This window comes from Pan paniscus, chromosome 12 (assembly GCF_029289425.2).
Source record: "Pan paniscus chromosome 12, NHGRI_mPanPan1-v2.0_pri, whole genome shotgun sequence".
Lineage (NCBI taxonomy): Eukaryota > Metazoa > Chordata > Mammalia > Primates > Hominidae > Pan > Pan paniscus.
In genome coordinates, this window is record NC_073261.2 from 62,911,108 (window position 1) to 62,923,577 (window position 12,470).

The 12,470-nt window shown below is 33.9% G+C and overlaps 1 protein-coding gene across 12 annotated transcripts in view; it reads left to right on the forward strand.

Annotated features, from left to right (window-relative positions):
• The window catches only part of WDPCP (WD repeat containing planar cell polarity effector), a 730,102-nt gene that overhangs the window by 350,630 nt on the left and 367,002 nt on the right, over positions 1 to 12,470 (forward strand). For all 12 annotated transcript variants that reach the window (XM_055107901.1, XM_003830886.6, XM_034953245.3 and 9 more), the window contains 2 exons: positions 1,079 to 1,149; positions 1,403 to 1,462. In XM_055107901.1, the coding sequence (XP_054963876.1) occupies positions 1,079 to 1,149; positions 1,403 to 1,462 (131 nt within the window). The remainder of the gene's footprint in view (positions 1 to 1,078; positions 1,150 to 1,402; positions 1,463 to 12,470) is intronic.

Consider the following 12,470-nt stretch of genomic DNA (forward strand, 5'->3'; position numbering starts at 1 on the left):
AAATTTTTTTGGATTATAGCTAGAGCTGAAAATCCCATTTGTTCTCTTGTTTTTTAAATGGTTGAACTGACATTTAATTTTAAAAAATAATGTATTAGTAGCTGCAACACAGATTTAAAAATTTGCATATACGTTCTACATCAAAATTGTTTATAGACCCAAATTCATTTGCTGAAATAAGATGTATAGCAATTCTACTCTCAAATTTAAGTATCTATGTATACTATATATATGTATATGTACATATAACACACATGTAAGCACAAATACACATATAACTCATTTAGAATTATTAATGAGGAGAATCCAAAGATGAATTCATTTTTCTGATAAAATAGACATGTTTAACATTTTAAAATTATTTTAAACAGAACTATTTTTAATTTATTTTAGGCTAACATGACTCTACTAAATAATTTTATCTTTCACTTAATTTATTTAAAGCAAAACGAAGGCTTATCATTATTCAATTGTGGTGTATACTTTAAAGATAACTGTTTTAAATTAAAAAGAGCACTATTAGGGCCTAATTTGTTAAAACTTGGATTTCCCTCAGATTTTTCCATAGTTTTAAAATGTGGAGCTTTAATGCTTAACTTCATATATTTTTATGTACAGTTTTATTTTTTATTTCTTTTCATTTTATTTTATTTCTTTGCTCATTATATTCATTTACTCATGATAATTTTTTTTTTTTTTTTTTAGGTCTGAGTAGGTTACTTATAGAATTTGGAATTTCTTTTGGATTGAACATTTAATTATTTACATGAAAAAGTTAGTAAAGACTACATCATTTACCATGAATTACTAGATTCACAAGCCTAGCACACTTTCCCAGGGATTCTCCAAGCCTTGTTGGTTGTCATTGTAAAATTATGGTTAGGGAGATTGTTTTGTGGTAAAAATCCTGTTCCTATGACAAAGCCTTTCATAAGGCTGTCATTTGATGATGGAAATGAAGCCCACTTCCTCTCGATTATAGAGGTGTTTTATTTTAATCTTCCTAAGGCACACTGCTAAGCAGAATTTCCTTTTTAAATCTTGTTTAACTAACTGTAGTACATGTTTTATTTGCCAGCACGAGATTATCCTTGGACGCTCAAAAACAGACGCCCAGAAAAACTCCGAGACTCGCTCAAAGAGTTGGAGGTATCTTTCAAAAAGTTTCAAAAATGGCAACAAACAAATCTGTTTTTAAAACATCTTTCAACAGCTTTAATTTTCATAAAGGATCAACTCTCATGGTGATGATAGCTTTGCTTTTGTCCAGTGATGAGTTCCAAAACAGTTGCATCTTTGTGTGGCATGTTGATCTTTTTTTGCTTGCAAATCAGAGGCACTTTAACTGATAATGACAATGTGTACAGCCAACTACGCTCTCTCTTTTTCTGTTGTGCTTCAGGAGCTGATGCAAAACAGTCGGTGTGTGCTAAGCAAATGGAAGAACAAATATGTCTGTCAGGTAAAATGATTTGACAAGCCTTTGCAGTGTTTAACCAATGGAGCTGAAAACTATGTAGTAATTGGTATTCTTGTGTTATGTTAGGTAATGGACAAAAACTTTTTTAGCAGTGGTTATTTCATAGTTTGAATTCTAGTTGTTCTAGAGCTAACATTAGACAGATTGACACAGGCCACCAGGCTCATTAATCAGTATTAACCAGTATAGTTGTACTAACATACAAACACTAATAAAAATCTTTTCATATTGTATTTTTTTGTTTGAAGTTGTCTGAATGTTGTAGTAGATGTTTGCTGGCATAGATTTAATAATATTTTTGAGTGAAGATGAAACCACAGGGCAAAAGACTTTTTGGCATACTACTCTTGTAAGCATTTGTGAATATCATTGCTTATGCAAATCAACAAGCCGACTACATACAGTTAGACCTATCATAACAAGACATTTAGTCTTACTTTTTGAACCCTGTAAGCTGTGCTGTTTACTATGGTAGCCACTAGTCATATGTGACTGAATAATTAAATAAAATAAAAAATTCAGTTCTTCAGTTGCACTACCCGCATTTAAGTATTCAGTAGCCACATGTTATCATATTGGACAGTGCAGATACAGAACATTTCCATCTCAGACAGTTCTATTGGACAATAGTGTTAAGGCCTAGACAAGTGATCTAAGTATTGAATGGGTAGATTCAGAACATAATAATTCGTGTACACTGATTACAAGATAATGACAAATGCTTTAGCTTTGCTGATAGGCTTAAAAAGTACTGTATGCCTAGAAAAATTTAATATACTTGTGATAAAAAGAATAATTATTAGTCATCTGTGGAATTGAAGTTGCATTAGTTCTAATAATAATTATAATTGATGTATGGAATCAAATATTCCTATATTAATTTAAATTCTTTTTTACAATGTGATTTATTTTGTGTAATCATTCTTGTTTGTAGTTTAGGCCCATGGTTCTATTCATAAAGCTACAACGTCAAATTTGTAGCAATTATAAACAGATCTTAATCTACTATTTGAATATATATACTATCATTTTTGTGGGTTCTAGTTTTTCCTCATTTTTTTGTCTAGTCTACCTTTACTCATGGAGGCAACTATTTAGTTACCTTCTCAACTGGCATAAACTTTTATTTTTCAGAGGTCGTTTACAAGGGTGAATTAGCATTTTGAGAATTATAATACTTCTTAAATTTGCCTTAGGATACTATTAAAAAGGATGGCATTTAAAAAAATTATAGCTTATTTGCATAATAGTACATTTCAATCAGACTTTAAAACTTGAATACAAAATACGCTCCAGAAAGTTTCAAACTTAGTACCAAACTTGTAGTTTTTAATGCATTACTCACGTTAAAAACAGGCTCAGAATTATTTGACCAGAGGGCCAGCCTGCCACCTATAGTAAGACGCATGTCTCATGGCCTCCACCCTTACCCATCACACAGGGTAAATTGGAACATGTCGGGCATCTTAAAATATGCAGTGGAGCATCCCAAAAGACAATCCTTTTTAGATAGAGTTTAATGAATTTTAATTTAATAGTAATTTTGTGTGTGTCTGACGAAGGGATGTCTGGAGAAGAATGTCCCTCACTATTACATTAATTCAACTCAGAAAGGGAATTTTCATGATAAAATATATATATATAATTACTTTTGTAATTTACAGTAATCTAATCGGTTAATCAGGCTGGTGTACCAATGAATCTGCTTTTAACATTTCTAATAGGACTTATCTTTTTTTGTTGTTCTGTTATATTCTGTGCTTCATTTCTATGATTATAAAGATATTTCTAAGATAGACCTTATACTCTCAGCACATTCTTGATGTGGTATATTTTAACAAGATAACTTCACCTCCACCCTGCCCACAGGTCTAGGTTAGTCTTCACATATTTAAAGTCTTTGAGAGACCTCCTAACATTATCCCTTCACTTCTTCAGTTTCTAGTTAAGACTGTTAGCTAGTTCTTCTAAAAATCTATGTAGGTTCTATTTCAAAAGATCTCTGGTATCACAATAAATTAAAATTTTGATGTTCAAGCTACATTATTAGCTTAAGGGAATGAACCCCTTAGCCCTTTTAGTTAAATTTCTGTTAAATTTTCCTTAGTTATAAAGTAAGTAAACCACCTCAACAGGCTCCCCAAGGGACCTCCTTTTGTGCACATATCCAGTATGGTGGTTCCAGAGATAACATGTCAGCTGACTGCAACATAATGCTCTATAACTCTTAGAAAAGGAGTGAAAAAGTTCATCAACATCTTCATGCTAACATGTTTGGATGCTCAGTCTTTTAATTTGGCTACCCCTCTGCTAATGTACGTCATTTTCTCCCAAGAAATGGTAAATTTAGGATTTATGAATTTATTTTAGTTGTCATCCCTTACTGCTTTAAAAAGTCCAATTGTTTAAAAATGAGCCAGGCAACCACAGCAACATAAGATTTCAGAGGATGCAATCTGAGGTTGGATCTTTCTCTGTGTCAAACAATGAGTTTTCATCATTTACCAAAGCTTAGTTGATGTTGTCAATCCAATGATCTGCACATTGTACCATTTAAAAACTAATTCCCGTCACCTGTAAATTCAGAATTATTTTCTTTCTTTTTTTGTGGAGGATAGTAGTTTATTTTATTTTTCAGGATGTTTACTTATTTTTTCTCCTGTTTTTATTTTTTAATTTTATTTTTGTTTTTTATTTCCATAGATTTTTGGGGGAACAGGTGGTGTTTGGTTACATGAATAAGTTCTTTAGTGGTGATTTCTGAGATTTTGGTGCACCCATCACCCGAGCAGTATTCACTGTATCCTATTTGTAGTCTTTTATCCCTCACCCCCCTCCCACCCTTTCCTCTGAGTCCCCAAAGTCCATTGTATCATTCTTATGCCTTTGCATCCTCACATCAAACTCCCACTTATAAGTGAGAACATACAGTGTCTGGTTTTCCATTCCTGAGTTACTTCACTTAGAATAATGGTCTGCAATTCCATCTAAATTGCTGTGAATGCCATTATTTCATTCCTTTTTATGGCTGAGTAGTATTCCATGGTATATATTTACCACAATTTCTTTATTCACTTGTTGATTGATGGGCATTTGGGCTGGTTCCATATTTTTGCAATTGCGAATTGTGCTGCTGCAAACATGCATGGGCAAGTATCTTTTTCGTATAATGACTTCTTTTCGTCTCGGTAGATACCCAGTAGTGGGATTGCTGGATCAAATGGTAGTTCCACTTTTAGTTCTTTAAGGAATCTCCACACTGTTTTCCATAGTAGTTATACTAGTTTACATTTTCACCAGCAGTGTAAAAGTGTTTCCTTTTCACCACATCCCCACTAAATCTATTATTATTTTTATTTTTTGATTATGGCCATTCTTGCAGGAGTAAGGTGGTATATCACATTGTGGTTTTGATTTGCATTTCCCTGATCATTAGTGATATTGAGCGTTTCTCCATGTGTTTGCTGGCCATTTGTATATCTTCTTTTGAAAATTGTCCATTCATGTCCTTAACCCACTTTTTTTATGGGATTGTTTGTTTTTTTTCTTACTGATTTGTTTGAGTTCATTGTAGATTCTGGATATTAGTCCTTTGTCAGATGTATAGATTGTGAAGATTTTCTCCCACTTTGTGGGTTGTCTGTTTACTCTGCTGACTGTTCCTTTTGCTGTGCAAAAGCTCTTTAGTTTAATTAGGTCCCAGCTATTTATCTTTGTTGTTATTGCATTTGCTCTTGGGTTCTTGGTCATGAAATCCTTGCCTAAGCCAATGTCTAGAGGGGTTCTTCCAATGTTATCTTCTAGAATTTTTATAGTTTCAGGTCTTAGGTGTAAGTCCTTAATCCATCTTAAGTTGATTTTTGTATAAGGTGAGAGATGAGAATCCAGTTTCATTCTTCTACATGTGGCTTGCCAATTATCCCAGCACCATTTGTTGAATAGGGTGTCCTTTCCCCACTGTATGTTTTTGTTTGCTTTGTCAGAGATCAGTTGGCTGTAAGTATTTGGGTTTATTTCTGGGTTCTCTATTCTGTTCCATTGGTCTATGTGCCTATTTTTATACCAGCACTATGCTGTTTTGGTAACTATGGCTTTGTATTATAGTTCGAAGTCAGGAAATGTGATGCCTCCAGATTTGTTCTTTTTGTTTAGTCTTGCTTTGGCTATGCGGGCCCTTTTTTGGTTCCATATTAATTTTAGGATTGTTTTTTCTAGTTCTGTGAAGAATGGTGGTGGTATTTGATGGGAATTACATTGAATTTGTAGACTGCTTTTGGCAGTATGGCCATTTTCACGATATTGATTCTACCCATCCATGAGCATGGGATGTATTTCCATTTGTTTGTGTGATCTGTGATTTCTTTCAGCAGTGTTTTGTAGTTTTCCTTGTAGAGATCTCTCACTTTCTTGGTTAGGTATATATCTAAGTATTTTTTTTTCTTTTGCAGCTATTGTAAAAGGGTTGAGTTCTTGATTTTATTCTCAGCTTGGTAGCTGTTGGGCTACTGATAATAGCAGAGCTACTGATTTGTATACATTAATTTCGTATCCTGAAGCTTTACTGAATTAGTTTATCAGTTCTAGGAGCTTTTTGGAGGAGTCTTTAGGGTTTTCAAGGTAAACGATTGTATCATCAGCAAACAGTGACACCTTGACTTCCTCTTTACCCATTTGGATGCCCTTGATTTGTTGCTCTTGTCTGATTGCTCTGGCTGGGACTTCCAGTACTATGTTGAATAGAAGCATTGAGAGTCAGCATCCTCGTCTTGTTCCAGCTCTGGCTGGGACTTCCAGTACTATGTTGAATAGAAGTGTTGAGGGTCAGCATCCTTGTCTTGTTCCACTTCTCAGGGGAAATGCTTTCAACCTTTCCCCATTCAGTATTATGTTGGCTGTGGGTTTGTCATAGATGGCTTTTATTACATTAAGGTATGTCCCTTCTATGCCAATTTTGCTGAGGGTTTTGTCGAATGCTTTTTCTGCATCTATTGAGATGATCATGTGATTTTTGTTTTTAATTCTGTTTATGCAGTGTATCACATTTATTGAATTGAGTATGTTAAATTATCCTTGCATCCCTGGTATGAAACCCACTTGCTCATGGTGGATTATCTTGTGATGTGTTGTTGGATTCAGTTAGCTAGTATTTTGTTAAGGATTTTTGCATCTATATTCATCAGGAATATTGGTCTGTAGTGTTCTTTTTTTTGTTATGTCCTTTCCTGGTTTTGGTATTAGGGTGATACTGGCTTCATAGAATGATTTAGGGAGGATTTCCTTTTTATCTTGTGGAATAGTGTCAATAGGATTGGTACCAATTCTTCTTTGAATATCTGATAGAATTCAGCTGTGAATTTGTCTGGTCCTGGACTTTTTTTTGTTGGCAATTTTTTATATTACCATTTCAGTCTTGCTGCCTGTTACTGGTCTGTTCAGAGTTTCTATTTCTTCCTGGTTTAATCTAGGAAGGTTGTATATTTCCAGGAATTTATCCATCTCTTCTAGGTTTTCTAGTTTATGGGCATAAAGGTGTTCATAGTAGCCTTGAATGATTTTTTCTTTTGTATTTCTGTGGTATTGGTTGTAATATCTCCCGTTTTGAACTTATTTTGATCATCTCTCTTCTTTTCTTGGTTAATCTTGCTAATGGTCTATCAATTTTATTTATCTTTTCAAAGAACCGGCTTTTTGTTGCATTTATCATGTGTGTTTTTGTTGTTGTTGTTGTTTGTTTGTTTCAGTTTCATGTAGTTCTGCTCTGATCTTTGTTATTTCTTTTCTTCTGCTGGGTCTGGGTTTGGTTTGTTCTTGTTTCTCTAGTTCCTTGAGGTGTGACCTGAGATGGTTTGTGCTCTTTCAGACATTTTGATGTACGCATTTAAGGCTATGAACTTTCCTCTTAGCACCATCTTTGCTGTATCGCAGAGGTTTTGATAGGCTGAGTCACTATTATGGTTCAGTTCAAAGAATTTTTAAATTTCCATCTTGATTTCATTGTTGACCCAACAATCTTTCAGGAGCAGGTTATTTAATTTCCATGTATTTGCATGGTTTTGAGGGTTCCTTTTGGAGTTTTATTCTACTGTGGTCTGAGACAGTACTTGATATAATTTCAGTTTTCTTAAATTTACTGAGACTTGTTTTGTGGCCTATTCTATGGTCCATCTTGGAGAAAGTTCCATATGCTGATGAATAGAATGTATATTCTGCAGTTGTTGGATGGAATGTTTTGTAAATATCTGTTAAATCCATTTTTTTTCTAGGGTATAGCTTAAATCCACTGTTTCTTTTTTGACTTGGTCTTGATGACCTGTCTAGTGCTGTCAGTGGAGTACTGAAGTCCCCTGCTAATACTGTGTTGCTGTCTATCTAATTTCTTAGGTCGAATAGTAATTGTTTTATAAATTTGGGGCCTCCAATGTTAGGTGCATGTATGTTTAGGATTGTGATATTTTTCCTGTTGGACAAGTCATTTTATCATTATATAATGTCACTCTTTGTCTCTTCTGTGCTGTGTCTGCACTCCCAATTCACCCCCTCCCTTGAGTTCTGTCCAGCAAACTTCACATTCACATTTGGTTGAAATTGTTACAAAGTTGAGCTGGAAGTTTCCTTCTCCCTGTGGTCTCTTCCCAGGGAGCCCTTCCCAAGGACCTCTGCAAGACAAAAGTCAGAAATGGCTTCCCTGGGGACTGAGAGCCCATAGTTCTCTTCCCACTGCTTCTTCTACCCTTTTGTTTTGCTTGGCTCTCTAAAATTGTCTCAGCTCCAGGTAAGGTGAGATCCTTCTCCTGTGATCTAGACCTTTAGGTTCCCTATTTAGGGTGTGTGTTCGGGGGTGGATGATCCTCCTTTCCCACTTTCACACTTCGGGCACTCACGGTTTTGGGGCTGTTTCCCAGGGCCTGCAGGAGCAATCTACTTCCTTCAGAGGGTCTGTGGATTCTTTTGGCTTTTCTGTTAAGTTCCTGTGGTAGTTCTTGGAGCAAAAGTTCATGATGTGTGTCCCCACGTGCTGCTCTGTGTGTCTGAGTGGGAGCTTTAGTTTAGTCCTGCCTCCTATCCACCATTTTCCTTCTACCTCCCAGAATGGTTTTCAAATCAAGACTTACCTATACATATGTTGAGGATAAAAATTGTCTTTTAAAGTTGATTTTCTTCAGACAATGCCTGTCCCTAGTTTGGGATACACTAAAAGGTATGAGATATATAGTTTTAGTTTTACCAGCTATTTAATATATTTCTCACATTTTTTTTGTCTCCTAAAATCATTTCACTAAAAGTGTTTAATAATTTCTTGCTTTGAATTTCTTAAATCATTAGAAATCTGTTCCTAGAGAATAATAGTTTTAACATTAATATACTATTAAATTGTTCATTAGTCTGGTGGAATTTTTGAATTTAATAAAGTATTATGGTTTAAGTCACATTCATGTTTGTAGATTATTATGCAATTAGTTTAAAACAGTATTATCATTAAGTATAGATGTAACTTCATATATGTTCATTTTGGATTAAATTATTTGAATTGTGCATGTAAATTTAACTATAAAAGTATATAATATAGTCAGCTGTACCATGGTTTCCATCCATAACAATTCTGCATTTTCAGGCACAATCATAAAAGGTCAACTAAAGATAGTTTCCTTTTTAAATGCCTCTGGTAAATTATTTGACAGGCTATGTAAAAGTACAAATTATTTTCCAAGCCTATCACAGATAAATTGTGACCTTATGAAACTCATTTGATCACAACTCCCTTAATTGTAGAACTTGATTTTTCTTTTTGTCAAGTTGTGCGAAACTCAATTTGCTTTTCTCATAAAATAATAATAGACATACCATGTTTTCAAGTTATAACTATTAATAATAGCTTATTATTTATACAAAACTCATCACACAGTATTTATTGATTTCAACCATTGTGGGAAGAACTGTGGGAGTCACTAAAGAAATATAAGGCATGGGCTGGGTCCACAGCATAACCTAGTCAAGGAAAATAGACACATGAAATCACTAGGACACTAATGAGTGCCAAATTGTATGACACTGAGTAAAATGATAGTAGAAGTTTAGAGAAAGCATAGCATAAAATAAGAACAAATTTGTGGAGAATTTATAACTTTACTTAGACCTAAAAAGCTGTGTGAAATTTGGTTAAGCCGAAAGGAAAAGTATTCCAGAAAAAGGGAATTATATTAATTGAGACTTAAATAGGGTGTCTGCATAGTATTGAGGAGGTGAGCCCATTTAGAAATACATGGTTCATGTTGAAGAATGAAGGGACTAGAAAGGCACCTTGGAACTTCCTTGTCGGGGACTTTGAATGTTATATTAAGGAACTGACACATTGTCCTGTAACACTGTAAACACTTTCTTATTGCGGAGTACCATATTAAAATTAGGCTTATAGAAGGATTAGCCTGGCAGTGGGATGTAGGGTAACACGTGAGAACCAGAGGCCCTGAAATCATTTCAAATGATAAGTACAGTGAGCTTAAGGTGCAGAGGGTTTTGAAAGCCAGAAAAATTTAGAATGACAGGTAAAAATTTAGTTTTGACTCTGTTACATGTGAAGTGACCAGAGGTAATCAAATGATGATATTATTGGAAGTATGGAACTGCAGTGAAAGGTTGGTGTTGAAAATTTGAGAGGAGACAGCCTCCCAAATCACCTAAGAGGTGATATTAAAACCATCTAACAGGGTGCCCTCAAGAAGGAGTAGATGAGTATCTTGGGAGAAGAGCTAGAGCCAAGGATCTTCTCATTTGGAGGACAGGAGAGGAAAATTAAGCCAACAGAAGAAACATAAAGATCAATTAGAGTAATGAGGAACTGTGGAGAAGTTTATTTCCCTAAAAATTAGAGGGTTTAGAAGTCAGAGGGCCTGAAAAAGCCTTAACTTATATTTTGATTCCTGTTTTAATATTTAACTACTTACAAGTCTCAATGTTGTTATTATTAAGCTGTCTATCAACAGGCATTTGTTGAGGCTCAACAAGAAACCCATCTTTATGTTAGGGACTAGTGAAAATATTAGATGGAAATTTGAAATATATTTGGGAAATGAAACTATAAAATATTAAAGGATAATTTGATATTAAATGTTATATTTGTTGATACAGTATCTAAAGTTTAATATCTAAAGTACAGTATCTTAAGTTCAGAGGTTGTTACTGATTAAAGTAGTTGGTTAAGATTTCATAAAGGAGACTGGACATAGCTGGACTTTGCAGGAAGGACATAACTTTAGGCAAGCAGAATGAGAAAGGACAACATTCCTAGTCAGGGGAAATGTACCATCAAAGAAAAACTGTCTTTTGATAAGCACAAATTAAGGGCTAGAAAGGTAGTCTGAAAAGATTGCTCCATAGATGTGTATTTGATTTCCTCTTTTGACATACTCTACAACTGTTTTGTTGCAGGGTTGGGCTAGTTTCACTATTATGATAAACAAATAAATAATACTGTGTAGGGGCTACCGAACTTAGCCAGTATGTGGCAGCTTAGCACTTTATATTTTCCCACTTAAAAAAAAAGTATTTACTGGTTTTCTTTAAAATTATGAAAATAACAGACATGCTTAAGGCAGAAAATTTGGAAAACACAGAGAAGCCCAAAGGGACATAAATCATCTAATTCAGCCACTCAGTATTACCCACTATTCACCATTTGATATTTATCTTTTTACTGTGCAGACATTTACTTACAAGTATTTGCTTAAAAGATTACATAGTTGATATACATATACTGTACATATGGCCTAATTATTTTAACACATAATATTTGAACTTACATTAATACATTACATATATTCTTTTTCATGTGTCATAAAATAAACACGTGAACCCAACACTGAACTAATGAATTAGATTATTACCAATATTGTTGAATCTGCCTATTATTCTTCCTCCACCCAGTTGCCCATCCCTCTCAGATACAGATGGTTTTAAAGAGCTTTTCCTACCAACCATTAAAATGTACAAATTAAAATAGCAGTGAGATACTATTTTTTCCACTTAGGAGATAAGCAAATATTTAACAGCCTCAGATATTAATGGTAAGTTTATAGGAAAATGAGTATTTTCATAAATCACTGGTCAGAGTGTACAATTGCCAATTGGAGGGCAATTCTATTGTTAGATATGTATACTAGAGAAACATTCACATAAATGTCCAATTAAAGTAAATGTTTAAAATTGAGAACCATCTTATGTCTGCCAATTAGTGCAGAACATTTTATGTATACTTTGATTCCATTTATGTAACATAAATTTTCTAATTTGCCATGGATATGTATTTATGTGTGTAAAATTATTTAAAAATGCAATGGAAGACACAATTCTAGTTACCTCTGATATCCTGTAATTGGATATTCTTCAATTCTGTATGTATTTATTTAAGTTCTATATTACCTGAATATACATTTTTTATTTAAAATTTACATAGCATTTCCTATGTGCCAGGCAATCTTTGAGTATTTTATAAATATTAACTCATTTTCATTTCTCATAGAACAAATATTAACTCATTGTACTCCTCACAGCCCTATGAGATAGCTATTATGTCTCCATTTAATAGATGAGAAAACAGGAATACGGATTAATTACACAACTAGTAAGTCATACCAGGATTCACACTCAAACAAGGTGGCTTCAAAGTTCATGCCCTTAGTCACTGTATATCATACTGTTTTTCAGCAAAACGTAATTATAGAAAAAATATTCAAATAAAAATATCCTCAATCACAGTAAGATATGGAACACACATAGGTCTTCCCATTAAACATGGGTAATTAAACCTATATTATTATTCTCATTTCCTCTTATAACTTCACTAAATTATAGTAAAGCAATGGAAAAAAAAGATGTAAAGTCATCAGGACAAAGAGAATAAAAAGGCTGTGAAAATAGGAGATATCAGTTTTTGGAAGTTGCAAACCAGATGGCTATGTGGTACCTGACTTTACAGACCACAGGCTTTCCTGAA